Source organism: Myodes glareolus, chromosome 14 (assembly GCF_982192425.1).
Source record: "Myodes glareolus chromosome 14, mMyoGla1.1, whole genome shotgun sequence".
Taxonomy (NCBI): Eukaryota; Metazoa; Chordata; class Mammalia; order Rodentia; family Cricetidae; genus Myodes; species Myodes glareolus.
In genome coordinates, this window is record NC_142039.1 from 78249647 (window position 1) to 78271786 (window position 22140).

General features: G+C 41.7%; 1 protein-coding gene across 10 annotated transcripts in view; it reads right to left on the reverse strand.

Annotated features, from left to right (window-relative positions):
- Cdc14b (cell division cycle 14B) overlaps positions 1-22140 on the reverse strand; it is an 82332-nt gene that overhangs the window by 31470 nt on the left and 28722 nt on the right. For all 10 annotated transcript variants that reach the window (XM_048447600.3, XM_048447604.3, XM_048447599.3 and 7 more), the window contains exons 4-5: positions 21790-21882; positions 5079-5155 (exon numbers count right to left, since the gene is read on the reverse strand). In XM_048447600.3, coding sequence (XP_048303557.1) covers positions 5079-5155; positions 21790-21882 — 170 coding nt within the window. The remainder of the gene's footprint in view (positions 1-5078; positions 5156-21789; positions 21883-22140) is intronic.

Here is a 22140-nt window from a genome sequence, read left to right on the forward strand (position 1 = left end):
TACACCAGCCCTATATCAATCAATAGGAAGAGAGGAAACTTTACAAGTGCAGCAACTGTTAACTACTACCATCAATTTCTTAATGTGATCGACAATTCTCCAACCCACTTAAAGGCATACCGATTCAACCTTGCAAAGAATCTGATGCACAATCTCTTTGAGAACCACAAAGGCCCAAGGCCTGCTCTATTCAAGCCCCACCTCCTATCTGAACACTCATCCTTGCTTCATGAATACCCTGATCCGAGCCATCAGAAATCATCCTCAATTGCTCGTCCACCTTATTCATTGAGGTAAGATCTCTCAGCAAACCCAGAGTCCACCAATATGACTGGCCTTGCTAGTCTAGCTTGTTCTACATATACACTGTCTTTGTTTTCCAAGGCAGGAATCACAGGCAGGCTGTCATTCCCATCCAGCATTCATAGGTTGTGGAGAATCTAAATCCTGGTCTCCAGGCCTGTGCAGCACTGGAGGACTCTAAGCACAGGAAGTTCAAAAGCAAACAGGTCTAAGACATAGCAGGAAAGGTGGCCTGAGAGCAGTCTCTAGGGCAAGAGGGAGTCTTTGGGAATAACAGCCACATTCTACACCCCAAAGTGTGGCAGTCACACATGCAATGTGTAAGACTTAGCTGTATAATTCAGATTAGTGTTTTGTGCTGGGGTTCAGGCTCAGTGGTGTGTGCCTGTACAATGCCCGAGTTCAATTCCTAAGTGCTGCACACACACATGTGCACATGTACACATAGGTATGCAACGTCTGTTTTCTTAACATTATTTCCTTTCCAAATTCCAAATATGTAACAATTTTAAAAAACGAGAAAGGGCTATGAATACTGAGCAAACAGTGGGTGAGAACAGGCACTAAGTCTGCTTGTTTGTTTTTATGTGCATAACCTTTGCAGGTAGGTAGTCGTATAGTTCCTATCTTCATTACAAACTGAGGCTTAAGTTTATAAAGGAGACGACAACAATAGCAAAGCTAAGAACCAGTTCTCTATCTGATAACCAAAGCGAGCTATTAACAACCACAGGACAGGCAAAGAGAGGATCAGGGGACAATGCAAATTGTATCTCAAAAAAATAAAAAAAAAAAGAAAGAAAAAGAAAAGAGAAACACACACACAAAATACAACAAAACAAGAAGCAAAGTATTGCTATAGACAACATTAATACAAGTATGCTCCTTTAGATTATTTTTCTCATGAAAATAAAGAATAAATGATTAATTTAATAAGAAATCATAGGCTACAAGGTGTGGCGTTGCACACATTTAATCCTAGCACTGTGGGAGGCAGAGGCGGGAGGAACTTTGTGAGTCTGAGGCAGTCTGGTCTACATTGTGAGTTCCAGGACAGTCAGAGCTACAGACCAGGCATGGTGGTGCACACCTTTAGTTCCAGCATCCAGGAGGCAGGTGGGCAGATCTCTCAGATTGAGGCCAGCCTAGTCTACATAGAAAGTTCCAGGCCAGCAAGACATATACAGTAAGAGCCTGCCTCCAAAAAATAAATAAAATAAAGATATATTGAGAGAAAACCAAATCAGAACGATCCAGGAGGTAGTAGTGAGACCTGGTGTTGGCGCTGTGTGTGCTACACTTTAGGAAGGAAGGAAGCCTATTTACATTGTGGGTCCTTGTGTTGTAAGTGGTAAGAATGGCTACAAGAGATTAACACTTGGGAGAATCCTGGATAACAGGGCCATCACTGTGCGACAGCAGCAGACCTGAGGGCCTGGGTCACAGATGACACAAGGGGTTGCTGTTGCAGGTTAAAGGGATGAGTGGCTTACGTCACCTCAGTGCCCTTCTTCCTTCCTACCCACCTCAAACCACAGAACATTTAGGATAGCCTGTAAGGCAACGAGAATGGGGCATTCTGGCTCAGTCATCACTGAACATTGCCAAAACAATGGAAGCCCTGTCTCAAGGAGCAGAGAGGGTCCCACAGAGCAATCTGAGGAGGAAACTGTCTTCATTTAGGGACAGGTTTTGTGGCAGGTGTGCCTACATCAGCAGCTACACTCTGCTGGCTGTGCTCCCAGGGAAAGGGATCAAGTGTTGCTCCAGAAAGTTCCTCCTGTGAAGTCAGGGAACTTCCAGGTGGGTTGCATAGGATCCTGGGATAGCATCGGGCACAGAATCAGCAGGATTCTCCCCTGGCTACATCACGGTTTGGTTCTCAGCTAAGAAAGTCCTACTCCACTCAGGAGACATTTGAGGGTCTGATAACAGGAGTGGGGAACTGTGGTGTCCAGCAAACAGGCCAGAAATGACAACATTCCAAAGGTGTCACTGTCAAAACTCCCAGATCAAGGGTCTCACACCACTTAACACACCTTTCTGTGAGAATTTCCTTCCTGCCCCCACCCCAAGAATTACCACCAAAAATTACCTGGTAAGGGTATGATCAAATAGGTCTACGGCATTACCTGTACATCTACAAGTAGTAGTAACAAAAACTGCATGGCGCTGGCATAAAAACAGGTTGATTAATGCAATCAAATTGAAGACCCAGCTGTAAATCCACACACCTATGGACACTTGATTTTTGACAAGCCAAAATTATACAATGGAAAAAATAAAGAGCATTTTCAACAAATGGTGCTGGTCTAACTAGATGTCGGCATATAGAAGAATGCAAATTGATCCTTATCTATCATCCTGCAGAAAAGGGAAGTACAAGTGGATCAAAGACCTCAACATAAATCCAGAAATACTGAACCTGATAGAAGAGAAAGTGGGAAATAGCCTCGAACACATTGGCACAGGAGACAACTTCCTGAACATAACATCAATAGTGCATGCACTAAGATCAGCAATTAATAAATGAGACCTTATGAAAATGAAAAGCTTCTGTAAAGCAAAGGACATTGTCAATAGGACGAAATGGCAGACTACAGAATGGCAAAAGATCTTCACCAATCCCACATCTGATAGAGGTCCAATTTAACTAAAGAAACCATACATCAAAAAACCAAATTACCCAGGCTAGGTGGTGGTGTATGCCTTTAATCCCAGCACTCAGGAGGCAGAGGCAGGTAGATCTCTGAGTCTGAGGCCAGCCAGGACAGGCTTCAAAGCTACAGAGAGAAACCCTGCATCAAAAATCAAAACAAAACAACAACAAAATCAAATAACTCAATTAAAAAATGGGGTACAGAGTTAAACTGAAAATTCTCAACAGAAGAATCTCAAATGGCTGACAAACATTTAAAGAAATGTTCAGCACATTTAGCCATCAGGGAAACACAAATCAAAACGACTCTGAGATTTCATCTTACACCTGCCAGAATGGCTAAGATCAAAAATAAAAGTGACAGCTCATGATGGTGAGGATGTGGAACAAGGAGTACACTCTCCCACTACTGGTAAGAGTCCAAACTCGTACAACCACTTTGGAAACCAATATGGCGTTTTCTCAGAAAACTGGAAATTAATCTACCTCAAGACCCAGCTATACTACTCTTGGGCATCTACCCAAAGGATGCTCCATCTTACCACAAGGACACTTGCTCAACTATGTTCATAGCAGCTTTAAATTCATAATAGCCAGAAACTACAAACAACCTAGATGCACCTCAATCAAAGAATGGATAAAGAAAATATGGTACATTTACTCGATGGAGTATTACTCAGTTGTTAAAGACAATGACATCATGAAATTTGCAGACAAACAGATGGAACTAGAAAAAACATCATCCTGAGTGAGGTAACCTAGACCCAGAAAGGCAAACATGGTATGTATTCACTTCATAAGTGGGTATCAGCTGTAAAGTAAAGAATAATCATGCTACAATCCACAGAACCAACCAAAGGAGCTAAGTAATATGGAGGGCTCAAAGGGAGACGCTTGGATCTCCCTGGGAAGGGGAAACAGAATATATTTTACAAATGGACTAGGGGTGGGTGGAAATGGGAATAGGAAGGATCAAGTTGGTAGGGATGGAGGGGAAAGAATACTGGAAGAGACACTGAAGCGGGGGCATTTGGGGCGAGGTAGAAATCTAGTGTAATGGAAACTCCCAAGAAATCTACCAGGGTGACCCCAAGACTCCTAGCAACAGTGGATATGTAGCCTAAACAGGTCATCTCCTGTAGCCAAGACTTCCAGAGGAGGGATTGGTACATCAACCATCCACATAACTTTCGACCTACAATTTGCCCCGCCTACAAGATGTGCTGGGGTAAAGAAGGAGCAGAAATTGTGGGAATGGCCAATCAATGACTGACTGATCCAGCCTGAGACTCATGCCAGGAGAAGCCCACACCGGACACTGTCTAGAGTGCCAGGATTCGGAGGCGCTCTATACCCCAGTAAAGAACCAAACATGACTGACAGAAAAAAAAAGTCAATGTAATGATACCTAATGATAGTCAGCTATACCCATAGACTGGAGCCAAGATCAATTAACATCAGATAAGCTTTATCCAGCAACTAACAGAAACAGACCCAAAGACCCACAGCCAAACATTAGGCAGAGCTCGGGGAATCCTGCAGAAGAGGGGGGAAAGAATTATAGGAGTCAGAGGGGTCAAGAAACCCACAGAATCAACTAACCAGGGCTCATAGAGGCTCACAGTGACTGAACTGTGCCAGGGAGTCTGCAAGGGGCTGGTCTATTCCCTCTACATATATGTGACAGCTTGGTCTTCTTGTGGGACTCTCAACAGTGGAAGTAAGGGCTGTCTCTAACTCTTGACAGCCTTTGGAACTCCTTCCTCCTACTGGGTTGCCTCGTCCAGTCTTAGTAAGAGAGGAAGTGTCTGCCTAGTCTTATTGCAACTTGATATGCCATGTTTGGTTTTTACCATGGGAGGCCCACTCTTTTCTGAATAGAAATAGAGGAGTAGATGGGGAGGGGGGATGAGAGGTAGTTGATGAAGAGACTGGGAGAAGTGCAGGGAGGGAAAACTGTGGTGGGGTGTAAAAAAAATTAAAAATTCATTTAAAAGATAAAAAAAAAAAAGAATTACCACCAAGAAGTTCCTGGTAAGGATCTGACCAAACTGATCAGGTAGGTCTATTTGGTCTATAGGTTTATACATTTATACAAATAGATCTATACATTTACCTGAAAGGAATATAGGCTGTATCTCCAAAGATTAATGTTCTATATGCATCTTCTGGAGTCCTCCCCAAATATATAACCTATATTTGGAAAAAAGAAAAGGTCAATTTACTTCTAAATGACACAGTTCTGTCACCAAGAAGCAATTTTTACAAAAGTTCTAGCCTAGCAGCAAAGCCAAGTTCTCAGGCTCCCAGGATCCTACTAGTGAGTTAATTGTTTGTTTCAACCTTATAGACAGAAGTTTCGGGCCTGCCCAGTTCCACAGCCATTCAGTCCCAAATAAACACTCAGAGGTTTACATTAATAATAAACTGTTTGGTCTATTGCTCAGGCTTATTACTAACTTGCTCTTACAACTTTACCCATAATTCTTATCTATGTTTAACCACATGGCTTGGTACCTTTCCTCAATAAGGCATTCTCATCTTGCTTCCTGTGTCTGGGTGATGACTGACTCTCCGTCTTTCCTCTTCCCAAAATGCTCCTAGTCTGGTCACCCAACTATACTTCCTGTCTGGCTACTGGCCAATAGCGTTTTATTAAAACAATGAGTGAAAAATCTTTATAGTGGACAAGAGCATTTCCCACAGCACAACCTATCAGAGAAGAGTCCTCCTTGCCACGTGAACCCTGAGTGCACAAACACTTCAAACAGCCTGTGCTAAGAAGTGTAGCATTTTAAAAATACGTTTTCCAGATCCAGATGTTTGAGTAATGTGCTTTAATTCTCCTTGCTGAACATCCTCAGAAGTAACAAATGAAAGAGGAGTTGGGGACTGGAGGTGGGTGAAGTGGTGACCCAAAAGCAGAGCTGATGAATTTTTATTTATTATTATTATTATTATTATTATTACTATGTTTGCAAATATACCCAACACTACTAATGTGGAAGCCATAGGACAACTTTGTGAAGTTGGTTCTCTCTCAGTTCCAAGGATTGAGCTCAGGGCTACAGACTTACGTGGCAAATACCTTTACCTACTGAGCCATCTTGCTGGTCCCAAAGTATTTTTTTATGTTACTTATTTATTTTTATGCTATGAATGTTTTGCCTTTGAGCATATGTGTGCACCATGTGCAGGCAGTGCTGAGGAAGCCAGAAGAGGTGTTGGAGTTTCAGAAAACAGCCACGTAGATACTGGGACTCGAACCCAGATCTCCTGCAAAATCATCCAGTGCTCTTAACTACTGAGTCATCTCTCTAGCTCTCCCACAAAAATATATTATATTTATTATATCTTTCGGTGCTGTGGATGAAACCCAGTGCCTCAGGCATGTTAGAAAGGAATCTACCACTGAGAGACTCTTGTACAACACAGAGATCTTGATTCCCTCTCTCCATTGTCATTTAGGGTCCTGTGCCACTGTGAAAGTTTCCTACTGGACTAACTACATCTGTTTCCTACTCTCATCTGCTGCTTTTGTCTTCAGAACTATGTTTCTGTTTTTCTCTGGCAAATACTTCAAAAACACATTTTCTTTCTTTCTTTTTGTTGAGACAGTCTCATGAGCTTTGTAGCCCTGGCTGGTCTAGAACTCATTATGCAGATAAGGCTGGCCTTGAACTCACAGAGATGCACCTACCCCAGGAATGCACTACCACACCTGGCCAAATCCCCTTCTTTAACAATAGTAGTACATGCTAAGATACCTTGATTGTGGCCGGTAGTCTTTTCTTCAACTTTTGTACATTGTTTTGAGGTCTTTTCATTCAAGAGCTTCACCTGTATCTCTGAAGATGCTGATCCTATTCGCCCCAGCCACCACTATGTGCAGGGTGTTCCCAAATCCCATGTAGGAACCAGGGACCCACATGCATTCAGTCAGACATGACTGAATATGAAGACAGAAACTAAACTAAATTCCAAAGCTTATTTACGGAAAATAGATTTTAAATTTCAATAGCAAAAAAAAAACAAAACAAATCTAGGTTAGGAGTGTCTTGGTAGCAGAGTGCAGAAGGCCCTGAATTTGATCCCTAGGACCAAGAAACAGCATAAAAGAGACAAAACACTACCAAGTTAATTACAAGCTACTGCTGCTTCTTTTGATTTTTGTTTCTCAAGACAGGGTTTCCCTGGGCAGCCCTGACTATCCTGGAACTCTATCTGGAGACCAAGTTAGCCACAAACTCAAAGATTCACCTGCATCTACTTCTGAATGCTAGGATTGAAGGCCTGCACCACCAACGTCAGCTCAATTACAAGCTTCTAAACTCTAGTGCTTAATACTCTTAAGTTGTTCTTATGGCTGGAGGCACTCTGAAGTGAAAGCTGTGTTTTCTATCACACAACTCCTGGACAAGCATAAATGAATGGTTCTACTGTGTGGAACCCAATGTACTTAAGGTAATAAAGAGCACTTAACAACAGTTCATAAGTAAGTTGACTTTAATGTAAGCCTACCACTAGATTAAAAGCAACTATTTTTTTTAAGAGAAAGTAACAAGCCAGGCACGGTGGTGCATGCTTTTAGTCCGTGTACTAGAGAGGTAGACAGTTGAACCTCTTGAATTCAAGCCCAGCATAGCATACAGAAAAGAGAGTTCCAGGACAGACAGGAATCGTGTCTCAAAACAAAGATTAAGAGACCACAGCTGGGGAGGGGTGGTTCATTAGGTAAAGTGATTACTATGCAAGCATGAGCATCCGAAGTCGGATCCCCGGGATCCGTGTAAAAGGTGAACATGGCAATGTAAGTCTCTAACTGCAGTGCTGGGGAGCAGACAGGCAGATCTCTGAAGCCCAATGGTCAGAAGAGTCAGCCAAACTGATGAGCCTCTATACTCAGTGAGAGATCCTGCCTCAAAAAAGGAGGTGGAAAATGACTGAGGAAGACATATACATCTACCTCTAGTTTCTATACATGTATGTAGATGTGCACACACACACACACACACAGTCAACAACACTAATAAATCAAGCAAGAATCTTAAGCATAAAGCTAGAACTTAGAACAAATAATAAAAACTTGACAACTTTCAGAAGTTATTTCAATTATTTTCTGTTTTAACAGTTATAAGTGACCGGTCTTTCCAATAGCTGAACTGTTTCTTGCTAGAATTTTATTCCTTTTAGTCTCAGAAGACCACAAACTATAGCTGTAAACCTTCCCTATTAACTTGACTGGGTTTGGAAGTCAAGAAGATGCACAACGTCTACGAGTATCTGAAGGCATTTCTAGAGCAGTTTAACTAAAGAGAAAAGACTTGTCCTCCAACGGGCTGAGGCTTCAGACTAGGCAGGATCCCCTGTTCTGTTTCTTTGTCATCCAAGAAGTGAAGAATCCCAGCCACACCCCTATCATGAACTACACAATGGACTGAACTCTGTTCAACCACGAGCCAAAATAAATCCTTCTATTACATTATTTTTTGTTAAGTATTTAGTTACAGCAATGGGAAAATAATACACTAATTAACAGAATGCTCAAATATTTACTTATCTTCAGTGACATTAAGAAAAGGTCTAACATAACATCAATCAATTCCAAGAACAAAGAAAGGTATTCTTAAATCTTACCTAATATCAAGCACAGCAAACCAATCTCAGGAATATCACCTATCCTCACTCAACTCATCTCACTCAATTCTACACATACATCTTTTATGCAGAACCTATAACCATTTTATCACTATTTATTTAGAAAAAGATACCACTACTTCATAAAAACTATACAATTAAAAAAAAAAACTCCAGTGTATTTTAAAAAGACACCTCATTCCTCTTGTTCTAGTAGCTTTACAAGACCTGGAATCACCTGTGAAGAGAGTCTTGCTGAGGGCAGGCCTATGGGGAATTATCCCAGGTTTAACTTATAGGTAGACCCAGTCCTTTATGGGTGACACCAATTTCCTAGGCAGGGGATCCTGAACAGTGAAAAGAAGAAAGCTAGCTGAGAGCAAGCAGGTAAGAATATATGTATTTGTTTTTGCTCTTGATGATGGGTGTGGTATGACTTTTGTTCCTGCCTTGACTTCTCCTAATTAATGGACTGTAACTTACAATTGTAAGCCAAGTATCTCCTAAATTACTTGTTGAGATATCTTATCACAACAACAGACAGGAAACTAGAACAGTCTTATAATCTCCAGGGTGTCTTTGTCTCTTGCTAAAACTGATCACTCCTCTAATGTGGACCTGGGATGGCTTCTACAGGCCTGCATAGTAAAGTTTGGTTCTCAAGCCTGGCGGTGGCAACACAGGCCTTTAATCCCAGCACTTGGGAGGCAGAGGCAGGTGGAGTTTGAAGCCTGCCTGGTCTACAGAGCAGATGCCAGAACATTCAAGACTGTACCACAGAAGAACCCTGTCTCAAAACAAAAGAAAGTTTCCATTCACAGCTTGCTGCCATCGAGGAGGTGACAGGGGCTATATCACTGAGGATATTGTCCTTGAAGGAGACTTTGGGACTCCACAGTATCTTCTTCAGCTTCTGAATAGACATGGGGCAGCAGCTTGCTCTACCACAGGGCACTGTCTCCAAATGATCACCATCCATGATGAAGCTCTCATGACAAGCACAGATCCTCCTGCCCTCCACTCCCTGACTGCTGGGATTAAAGGCTCCTGGTTCACTGCAACTTTTATTAGTGATGGAATCAGACATCATGCTGTAAACTCCTGAACATGTGAGACACATCAGATAAAATCTCTCCTGGAGGATACAAGAATTATAATAAAGAGAACTGTCAAGAAAACAAAACTAAGACATTGTACTCCTGAATGAATTACCTGAACAAATATACAGAACCAAAGTGCCCACCAGTCAGTGGGGGTGGAAGAGCATGTGTGCACGTGCATACACACATAATTCAAACAAGCTAAATGAAATCCAGAGAACCTTCTTTCAGAGCTTTTCTAGCTTTCCAAGACTTTCTTCTCTGTATAAAACTATACAAGCTTTTTGCTTAAACATCAATTTAAAGTTATTTTTATTCCGTCACACTGTAGCTTCATGGTTTCTTTAAATACCAAAATGGTAATGCCCTGATTTCTTTCTAAATTTCAAGAGAAAAATAGCCTTTCAATTCATTAAGTAACTGTGGGTTAGTCTTGGAATACAAGTTCAATTCAGAAGAACAGAACAATGTAGCATTTTTTCCTATGGGGGACAGTGAGGGAAAATGCCAGATTCCCAATGATGAACTTTTTAAAAAGCTGTGGTTTTAAAATCTCATTAAAAAAGCTGTGGTTTTAAAATCTGTTTGAGAAATGAAAAATACATAGAAATAAATAATGTAAGACTTAACACAATAAGCTGTAAGAAACTTAGAGATTTAATCTAAGCCCTTGCACATGTAACTATTAAATACTTGCTAGCAAGCTGGAGAGATGGCCCAGTGGTTAAGAGCACATGCTGATCTTGCAGAGGACTCGGGTTCATGGCTCACAATCATCTATGACACTAGATCCAGGGGATCTGACACCCTCTTGTGGTCGCCACAAACACTGCATGCATGCGGTGTACAAAGACACAGGCAAGCACTTTTACACATAAAGTAAAAACAAATCTTGAAAAAATGTCTGCTAATATCTGCAGTTTTTCCTTTCATAACTACTTGTCTTTCTGACCTGAATACCTTCCCACATGAAGTTATTCTCAAAGTGGCTCTCAGGAGGAACCCTATTAACTGGTTTCTATATTAACACAAATGCTCAGATGAACAAAAATTATCAAGAATCAACACAATTTCATAATATATCACTGCTGGCTACTTGGACACAAGGAATGCCTTGGCAAATTCTTTTGGGATATTTATATCAGAAGCTATGCATACAGAATGCCCACTCGAATGTCATGATGCTATTTTGAAGCCAAGAAACAGATGATTACCAAGAGAAAGATTAGACACTGTGACAGCCAGATTCCAAGACACTCCCAAATAACATTAGCTCCTTGTATTTCCACCTTTAACCTCCCCTCTCTTACAGTAACAGGGACAATGTGTGCATTGTCACAAATTACAGAGACAACAAGAGCGTGGGACTGGGGAGAGGGCTCAGTGGTTAGGAGCACCAGCAAATCTTCCTGAGGACCTAGGATTTACTCTCAACACCTACTTGGTGGTAAATGGTCTATAATTCCAGTTCTAGGGGATCAGACACTGTCTTCTGGCCTCCAAGGGCACAACACACATGTGATAAGACACATGCATGGGGAAAGAAAACACTCATACGTAAACAAATATAAATGTTTAATGGAGGGAACAAAGACCTAGCAGAGAGACTTTGGAGACGAGGCACAGAGAATGTGGCTCTGCCTTGATCCCTCACACTGAGTAAAGCAAACTGTCGTTTTGGGAACATCACATGGTGAATAATGCCTTCTGCCAAAGTTCAACAGTGACTTGCTAGGGATGTAAGTAAGCCATCTCAGAAGAAGGTCCTCAAGATTACTGAGGACCAGGAGCTTGAGAACCAGACCCTCCCAACTCCTAACCCAGAGAGTATTTGCTGGGACCATGGCGCAGTTGAAAGAGTGCTTGTCTTAGAAACACAAAGTCCTGGCTTTTGTCTCCAGCCCCACATAACACAGTGCAAGGCAGATTCAAAGTAAACCTGGGTAACATGACAGCCGTCATCAAAAGAAACAAACAAAAACCAGATCATTTCCTATTATTTAGGTCACCAACTCTAGAGGTGACGCGGGCAGCAGTAGGTTATACAGTAGCATGTCCAGTGGTAAGGAAAAAACTCAGTTTATAAGACTAGATGAAACAACTGCATGAAAATTACTGACCATATCTCTGCAATAATCATGTAATTTTCCAGTTGTTTTAGGAAAACTACATGATCACTGCAGAGATATGATACAATCAGTAATTTTTATGCAGCAACCAAAGTCCCACAAGATGATCCTGAAGGCAAAGGTGCTTGCCATAAAGCCTGACAATCTGATTCTGATCACAAGGATGGAGAGAACTGACTTCCAAAAGTTGCTCTCTGACCTCTGTGTGTGTATGTGTGTGCACACGCACGTGCAAGCATGAGATAAACATACGTAATAAATATTGTAGGAAACGCTTAAGAAAGACAGTAAGGTTTTTCAAGGTCCTTGTATAAAGTCCTTTTTAAATCAATGAAACCACAGCCAGCCAAGAATGGTGGTGTGGTGCAGTGCAGTGTGTATTAGAAACAGAGAGAGACAGACAGAGACAGAGACAGAGACAGACACTGTGGTCCCAGCTAGTTGTCAGGAAGCTTAAGGATGGGAATACAGCATCAGCTGGAGTGGAAAGATGAGACTCCCTCTGACACAGATACAAATGAGAACAATGAGGGTCCCATTTAGACCACCTCACACTACATCCCTTCTTACTTTTCTCTAAGTCTTTGATTACAAGTTGTGGGTCCTAAGAGGACCTGTGACACTGGAATACTGGAAGGTGCTACTAGGTGACAGAGGGCTTGGTGACCTAGAAAGGCGTCCCCTACTCCATCACGTATGTTTTTAATTCTGACAAGCCCAGCCTCTGGCAACGAAGACCCAACTAAACATGTGTTCCTCATTTCTGTTCTTCCATACACTTTGAAGCTTCATCTACATACTTAAAGAGGCTGTGATACTGTGTCAAGACCAAACATCACACCAGTCCCAGTTAAGAACAAAAGGCATTTGGATCCCAACAACAAACACAGCCACAGGAGAAACCAATAAACTATCTGCAAATATTTTTTATGCAAAAAATGTCACAATGTTTGGAGTCTTTAAAGGTTCCTGTAACTATTTTCACATGTCAGCCAGATGACACAGTCTTTTATGTGCCAAGAACTTGACTGAGTTAAAAAAAAAAAAAAACACTTCAAATTACCACAGTATATGCACAAAATCAACAGAAGTTCATATTCAGCTGTGAAAAGTTGCAGAATATATATACACAACTCAAAGACCCACATAAACACTAACAAAAAATGTCACAATTGTTTTTTCTAATGTGTGTGAACACATGGAACATGGCAGACAATCTCAGGTGTCACCCTCAGGCAGGTTGTCCCGCTTGGCCTATGGTTCAGGCTTATTACTAACTAGCTCTTACAACTTAAACTCACCATAATTCTGTTTAGCCACGTGGCTTAGTACCTTTTCTCAGTGAGGCATTCTCATCTTGCTTTGTCTGCATTTGGCTGGTGGCTGACTCTTTGCCTTCCCTCTCCACAGATTTCTTGGTCTGGCTGCCCCGCCTTTAATTCCTGCTTGGCTACTGACCAATTAGCATTTTAATAAACCAATGCAAGTGACAAATCTTTGCAGCATACAAAAGCATTATCCTGCGGCAGTTCCCCTCCAAGTGGGACAGAAACGGCTGTCTACACCTGTCTGTAGGTTAAACACCACACCCAGCATTTTCATGCAGGTTCTAGGAATCAAACTCCGATCCTCAAGTACCTTAGCAATCAAAACTCACTTTGTAAAACTATCAGATGGTATCCAGGTGTGGCAGCACAGGCCTGTGATCTCAGCACAGGGAAGCAGAGGCTCGAAGATGGAGAATCTGAAATCAGCCTGAGCTACAAAGCCCCACCCTGCTTCAAAAGGAAACAAGAACCAAAAACATCAGCAGCCCTTACATTATACCAGCTTTAGCCTGTAAATTACTTTTACTTATAAGCATATTATGGCTGACATTAAGTTCCTTAGCTTAAGTATAGGAACTGTAAGTCCAGAATATCAAATCTCTCTACTATCCAGCTGTAGTGGCACCTACCTTTAATCCCAGCACTCGGAGGCAGAGGCAGGAGGATCTCTCTAAGTCTGAGGCCAGCCTGGTCTACAAGGTGACTTCTAGGACAGTGAGAGCTGTCACACAGAGAAACCCTGCCCCCAACAAATAAACAAATAAATACATACGCATACCTCTCTACGGGTAACAGCCTAAAAATTAGCAAACCAGCCTTGGGTGTGCGCCATGCATACTGGTACAGCTTTAAAAAAAAGATATGGAATTTCCCTCTGTATGCTGTGAATATGTTTTATTACCATTGGTTAATGAAGAAGCTGCTTTGGTCTATGGCAGGGCAGAACAGAGCTAGTTGGGAAAACTAAACTGAATGCTGGGAGAAAGAAGGTGGAGTCAGGCAGATGACATGCAGCTGCCGAAGTAGAAAGACACTAGAACCTTTCCAGTAGGCTTCAGCCTTATGGCAATACACAGATTAATAAAAATGAGTTAATTTAAGATATAAGAGCAAGGTAGAAATATGCCTAAGATGTTGGCCAAATAGTGTTGTAATTAATATAGTTTCTATGTGATTATTTGGGTCTGGGCAGTCAGGAAACTAAAGAGTAATCTTTGCTTACAAAAAAAAAGTCTTGATTCTTTTTTAATTTTTTTCTGATAGTTTCATACATGTATATAAAAATGTTTTAGTCATTTGATTTGTGAAGCAGGGTATCACTATATCACCCTGGATCACCTGGAACTTGCTATGTATATCAGGCTGGTTTCTAAATAAACAAGATTCATCCATCTGCCTGTCTCTGCCTTCCCAGTGCTTCAGTTAAAGGCATGTGCCACCATGTGTAGGGCCCAGTCTACCCTTGCTCCTTGGGGTGCATCTTGAGGACAGTTTCTGATCAGCCAGCTAAAGCATCCTGTTTGTTCCTGCGCTCCCTCTGCCCTAGCCTGGTGATTAGCTGTAGGGCATTGTTTCATCTTTGGTATGGTAATTTCCCACCTGCCTGGGAGGAAATCCTTATGCAGCAGCCAGGTCCCACCTGCCTGGGAGGAAATCCTTATACAGCAGCCAGGTATATAGGTTTTCCCCTAAATTGAATAAAGGGCATTTGGCTGATCTCCTTTCGAATGACCCAGGTCTCTTGTATGTTTCTTTCAATCTCCAGGCCTTTCCCTGGACTCGCGATTTTGTACCGAGGGGGTAACGCAGATTCGGGTGTTACAACCATGCCCAGCACATTCTGATTTTTTTAAAAGAAAGATCACCATTTTTTTGATATTTTTATTTTTTATGTGCATTGGTGTTTTGCCTGCATGCATGTCTGTGTGAGGATGTCAGATCTTAGAATTACAGACAGTTGTAAACTGCCTTGTGGGTACTGGGAACTGAATCCCAGTCCTTTAGAAGACCAATCAGTGCTCTTAACCACCGAGTCATCTCTCCAGCCCCCATTTTATTTATTATCTATTTATCAGCATTGAGTCTCATGTAGCCTATGCTGGCTTCAAAGCCCCCTATGTAACTAAGACTTATCATGAACTCTTTATTCTCCAACTCCAAAGTGTTAAGGATTATAAGCATGTACCAACACACCATGTTTATTCTACATTAGGGATCAAGTCCAAAGTTTGCTGCATGTAGTCATTCTGCCAACTGAACTATCTATCTATCCCCAGCTCTGTGATCACAATTTTTAAACATGGGTGAGAGTGGAGGACTACAACTATTTAAAAATATTCTGTTAGTTACATAACCCTCGAAGGCTGCTCTTCTCCAAAGGTGGCATTAACTGTTCATTTGGGGTCACTCTGCTTGTTGCTGATAAGAGACCACTGCTCAACCCTAATTTATAGACAAGAAACCATCCTGTCTAAAAGCAGGACTGAAAAGATAAAAGCAACAGATTTGCAAACAAGAATCACACATGCTCCGAGAGTCAGTGAATACCACTCAGCCAATATTCCAGGGGCCACAGGGTCTGGGGGGGCGCTTACTGGAGTGGACTGAGAAGTAAGCCTCGTGAGCTGGGAGCAGCATCTGCCTCCACCCTGGCACAGCAGAGGTGCTGTGTGTGGCTTCTGCCTGTGGGCCTGGCTGCTTGCTATGTTTGTAGCTGCCTGGTTGTTCTCTCTGCCTTTCTTAACATCCAAGAAGGAGGAGGTTTACCCAGGAGTGTTTACAGAGCTTGTTGTCATCCTACAACATAGGGCTCTACCCCTATGGTTTCCTTTGCCACATCTGTACGGCAGGTTGATCTGTAATCTGACCTTCAGCCACCCCCTATCCTGTCCAATCTCTCTGCCCTGGAGCCACCTTAACTGGCTACTGAGAGTCCAAAATAATGAATTCACTTAAAAAGTGCACCAGAGGTCCAAAAGTCCACCACTAAATAAAGTCCTGAAGTTCTCGGCTTGACTGTTAAGGCAATCTCACACTGTGGGATTCTCCTCACAGACTGCTGAGCTAGTCTATTCTCAGGAATTAATTAGGACCATAATTTCCCATATGAATGCTTTTAAGTAAGCCATTCTAAAGACTGTAAGAACCATTTAAAAAAATATACAGTGACAAATATTTACTAGGGAACCTACAAGTTACCAGAATTAGTTCTTCCAGAGTAATTTATTAACCACGGAGGAAAGCAAACTTGCAAGCTATACAGTAAGTAGTCTGCTGTGTCATGGAGTCTACACTAGGAGCCTTTGAATTAATTCTATTTATTTATTTACAGAGGAAAAATGTACCAGTCAGCTGGGAGGTGGTGGCCGAGGCCTTTAATCCCAGAACCTGGGAGGCAGAGGCAAGTGGATCTCTGTGAGTTCAAGGCCAGCCTGGTCTACACAGCGAGATCCAGAACAGTCAGAGTTACACAACACAATGAAATCCTGTATTGAAAAGTCAACAAACAAAAAAGTCTTGCCCTCAGAAGTATGTGTAACGTAAAAGGAGATGACGCAGTTTGTAGAAAAGCTTAGGAGGTTGTAACCACAGCTAAGAACTAGTAAGACAGAATAGCAACTGTTTTTAATTTAAAAAGCATATTTCAAGACAGTAAGACAGATCAGTGGGTGAAGGAGTTTGCCACCAAAGCTGACAATCTCAGCTTGATCCCTGGGCCCCACGTGGTGAAAGAGAACTGACTTCTAAATGTTATTCTCTGACCTCCAAATGTGTTCCATGGTACGCACAAGCACATACATACACAAATTAAGATAAATGTAGCTCAGTGGAGCACTTAACCAGCATGCAATAAGTCCTAGAGTCAATCCCAAATTAAGTGTGGGGGCCAGGTTAAGGGAAGCTTGAGGCTGAGAAGATGACTCAGTGGTTAAGAAAGCTTGTTGCTCTTCCAAAGGACCCAAATTCAGGTCCCAGCACCCACATTAGGCAGGTCACAACCACCTGAACTCCAGTTCCAGGAGGTCTGACACCCTCTTCTGGCCTCTGAAGGTCCCAGATATATACATGGAGCACATACATACCTTCAGGAAAAAAAAATCCATATACATACATAAATCTTTTTTAAAAAATTGGAAATTGATGGACATTTTGTAAAATGTTGAGCACATACATTTAAAACTCACTAACCCTTGTTTAATAATTTTAAAACCGATAATATGTATACATATATATATTAGCTACAAAATATATATATTTGTTTTTTGAGACAGGGTTTCTCTGTGTAATCCTGGCTGGTCTCGAACTTGAGAGATCCACCTTCCTCTGTCTCCCAAGTGCTGAGACTAATGGAGTATACCACCACTGTCTGGCCTAAAAAAATATTTTATTTGCACAATCAGCAATTAAAGGGAAAATGCTATTCACTTTTCCTTTTCCTCCGGAAATTTGGCTTCCAGATGACCAAAGAGTCTTGGACGGATGAAGGTTTTTAAAGAGATAAAGAAACTGCTGTGTAGAAATGTGTGTATATGCTTGTATATATGTATACGCATGTATGTCTGTGCAAGTGCAAGCATGTGTTTGTGTTTTATGTCTGCATATGTATGTGCCTGTGTACATGCCTATGTGTACAAATGTGCATATTATGTGTGTATATTATCCACCTGAGAGTGTGGGTACACACACGTGCACATATATGCAGAGGCCAGAGAAAGACATGTGTTGCTAATTTGCTCCCTTGAGACAAGGTCTCTCACTAAACCGAAAGCTCATTTGTCTCCTCAGTGTTAGGGTTGCCTATAGGCTAATGCAGCTATGCTCAGTTTCTTTACATGGGTACTGAAGATATGAACACAGATCCTCACATTCACACAGTAAGCAGTTTCATCCATTGCTCTGGCTTCCCAGTTCTTTGTTCTGTTTCTTTTTCTTAGTTGTTGATTTTTTTCCCCCCTGTAGTACTGGGGATGGAACTCAGGGCCCCTTGCATGCTAGGCCGAGTGTTCAATCTACCACTGAGCTGGAAAATTCTACCCATATTTTTGGTTTTGTTTCAACATTACTGCTCAAGCTTCCCTACCTCCAAATTTCAACAACTCTAGAAGAAGTTACCAAAACTTCAATTCATGGGGGTTAGCACTCAATTCTACAATACTTGAACCAGAGAACTAAACTGACTTTAAGCAAAAGAGGCCTTGATGACTTAGGTGTTTTATCTTCTGAAATGTCTTTATCGCGTGTCAACACTCTTTCCTACTATGAACAACTTTCTTTCCTTGGAAGTCTCTCTCCTGCTTCCCCACCAGGCAACATAACTACTCCAAGTCCCCCAATTGCCCACCCACTCACTAATCCCTCCCATGAACTGGCTTCTATCTATGTGAGCAGAGTAATAAACTCCTCAGTGACTATTCAAACCTATCCAGCTTTCCCTGGCAAATTCTTTACCATGGAATCAGCACTGACGTGCAAGGATAAACCTCTCAGCGGAATTCTAAATCCAGATATATTAACTATGAAAACAAAAATAAACTAAGCCCCTGTATGCCCAAATGCAACCGCTAGCTAAGTCAACCATCAAGACACCGTCCATATAAACAATAAGTTAACTTTTTCACTGCTGAAAAACACCAGCCATGGGCTAGGTACACAGCACACCTTAGATACTGGAGGCCCCAAGTCTAATTCAAAGAACCACCGAATAAAAACAGCAAGAATGAGCTGGGTGTGGTGGCTTACACCTTTAATACCTGTACTCGAGGAGGCAGGGCAAGAGAGGATCTGGTTGAGTTCAAGGAAGGCCAGCCTAGTCTATAGAATGAGTTTCAAGGCAGTTTCAGGGCTACATAGAGAACTCTCTCAAAAAACTAAAACCAAACAAAACAAAAACACTACAGCAAGAACAACTTTATGTTTATAGAATTATCCAGTACTTTCTGGTTTTAACCCTAAGATTCCACCATATCCTCAATTATTTTCTGAGAAATTTTCCACTCTGAAATTACAGCAGTTGGCTCCATACAACATGGCCATTGGTGCTTTATCTGACAATGAATAAGAAATCAATCCAGGGGCAACCCTGGTTAAGAAGTTATGTGCGGGGCTGGAGAGAAGGCTCAGCGGTTAAGAGCACTGACTGTTCTACCAGAAGCCCCAGATTCAGTTCCCAACACCCACACAGACAGCTCACAGCTGTCTGTAACTCCAGTTCCAGGGAACCCAACACCCTTACCCAGATATACATGCAGGCAAAACACCAATGTATATAAATAAAATTTTAAAAAGTCAGGCAGTGGTGGCATACACCTTTAATCCCAGCACTCAGGAAGCAGAGGTAGGAGGATCTCTGTGAGTTTAAGGCCACCTGGTCTACCCACAAAAGCTAGTTCCAGGACAGGCACCAAAGCTACACAGAGAAACCCTGTCTCAAAAAAATGAAACGGAATGAATGAATGAATGAATGAATGAATACATACATACATACATACACATAGAATTCATGTACATGAGCTGTTGGTGAAGACTGTTTACTCTTACCCAGCTGCCCAGAGCTGAAATAATTACTCAGAAACTGTACTATTTGCAATACTGTTTGACCAATAGCTTAAGCGTATTTCTAGCTAGCTCTTACATCTATTATTCTATATTTTATCACAAGACTCCTACATCATTAACAATTCAGCTTGAGACTGGAAAGAAGGTTCAATGGTTAGAGAACTGGCTGCCCTTCTGGAGGACCTGGATTTAATTCCCAGCACCCACATGGGAGTTCATAACTGTCTGTAACTCCAGTTCCAACGTATCTGACACCCCTAAACAGATATACTTGCAGACAACACATCACTGAGTTCGAGGCCAGTCTGGTCTACAGAGTGAGTTCCAGGACAGTCAAGACAACAGAAAGAAACCTCATCTCAAAACAAAAAACAAAAAAAGAAAAGAAAATTAAACAAACTCAGTTGAAGAACTGAGATTTCAACAGACACAATCCACCTCCTGCATCTCATACTTTGAAGGATGAAGATGCTAAAGTTTTCTGTGAAACATTTCTCTCCACTACTTTTCTCATCATGCCCAAGAAAAGACAACAAACAGAAAGACCTAAGCAGCTGGTAACAAGACACACTAAATATCTAAAAGAAATCAAATTTTGGCTGGGCACTGATAGTGCACACCTTTAATCCCAGGACTTGGGGGGCAGAGGCAGGCAGATCTTTGTGAGTTTGAGGCCAGCCTGGTCTATAAGAGCTAGTTCCAGGACAGGCTCCAAAGCTACAGAGAAACCCAGTCTCTAAAACAAACAAACAAAAAATCAAATTTTGAGGTGCTCCTCCAACTAACTCCACCAAATTTTTTGACTCAATCTTTGTAAATCAGATTACTAAACTGTATAATAGAAAATTATAAATGAGTGCAGGGTGGTATAAGACTTGTACTGGGGATTCAGACCAGTGAAAAAGAGATACCTAGTGTGAGAAAAGGGCTTAGGATCAACATCACAAATGCAAATGATGTGAGATATCCTTCTTTGTATGTGTTACTTTTATTGGTTGATAAAATTGTTTCAGCCATTGGCTTAGCAGAGTAAAGCCAGGCAGGAAATCTAAACAAAGATATATAGAGACAGTAAGCGGGAGTCAAAGAGATACCATGTAGCTGCCAAAGAAGAAAGACACCGGAACCTTATTGGTAGGCCACAGCCTTGTGGAGATACACAGATTAAGAGAAATGGGTTAATTTAAGATGTAAGAGCTAGCTAGGAATATGCCTAAGCTATTGGCAAACAGTGATTATCCAGGTCTGGGCAGCCAGGAAACCAACGCATAGTCTCCTTCTACATGCAAGCATAGAAACTTATCAAAGCAGGAGCAATAGCCCAGTGGTTAAGAGCTCTTGCTGCACAATCATGAGGACCTTATTTCAAGTCAGTTAACACACAGTGTGTAAGTGAATGAGTGTGTGTGTATGCAAAATGCCTGATCTAACGCTCCCCCCACCCCGCGTCCAGTGTGCACAAAGCTACACATATATGCTCATATTTTCACAGAGAAATATTCACACAAATAAGTCTTTAAACGGGGCAGAGGTATCTGGAGAGCTGGCTCAGCATGTAAGGGTATTTGCCACAAAGCTTGACAACCTGAAACCCACAAGGTAAAAAGAGAAACGATCCTGAAAGCCATCGTCTAACACACACACACACACACACACACACACACACACACACACACACACAGACAATCTACATTGGAACTGACCCCAATAAAATGACTTTACAGATCTCTAAGTGGATCATGGATTAATAAAAGCAGTTATGGAACATTATTCACTAACCTTAAAAGCTAAAAGATATCAACTTTTTCACAGTAATCAGTCAAAAAATCTTTAATAAAATTTTGTTTTTACATTCTAAGTTCACAGTAAAACTCAGTAGACAGAGACTCACATATACTCCCCAGCACCATGAGGAAAAGTCTCCCTGAGTGAGTGGTTTTCAAAAAGCAAACAAACACATCCCCTCTGGAAACAAACCAAGACAGTATCTTAGCAAAGAGTAGTTTCACAATACCACCCCCGACTGTAAAGCAGCACAGCTGTGCACACTGACCGACCTTTGGCCCGGTGACACTTACCATATAACATCCAACAAGGAAGGCGGCATTCGCTTGCTTTCTCTGATCAGTGCCAGTGAAATGGATAATTTTCTTCCTCAGCATTGTAATGGACTGCATCGAAACAAACTCTTGTTAGTCTTTTCTTGACCACTTCAAGCTTCCAAAAATTCGACTCTGACAAATTTTATATCTCACACGCAGAAGTCATCTAGATATCAAAACCTCCCAGAAGAACTCTGATGCCCTTAAATCTCAGGTGCCTTCCCATGAGACCTGCGGTGACATCAGAAAGACTTACGAGGGAGAAGGGAACTGTGAATAGCTAGATGCCTACAGACAGGTCAACCTCCCGGTCATTTCAGAAAGCTG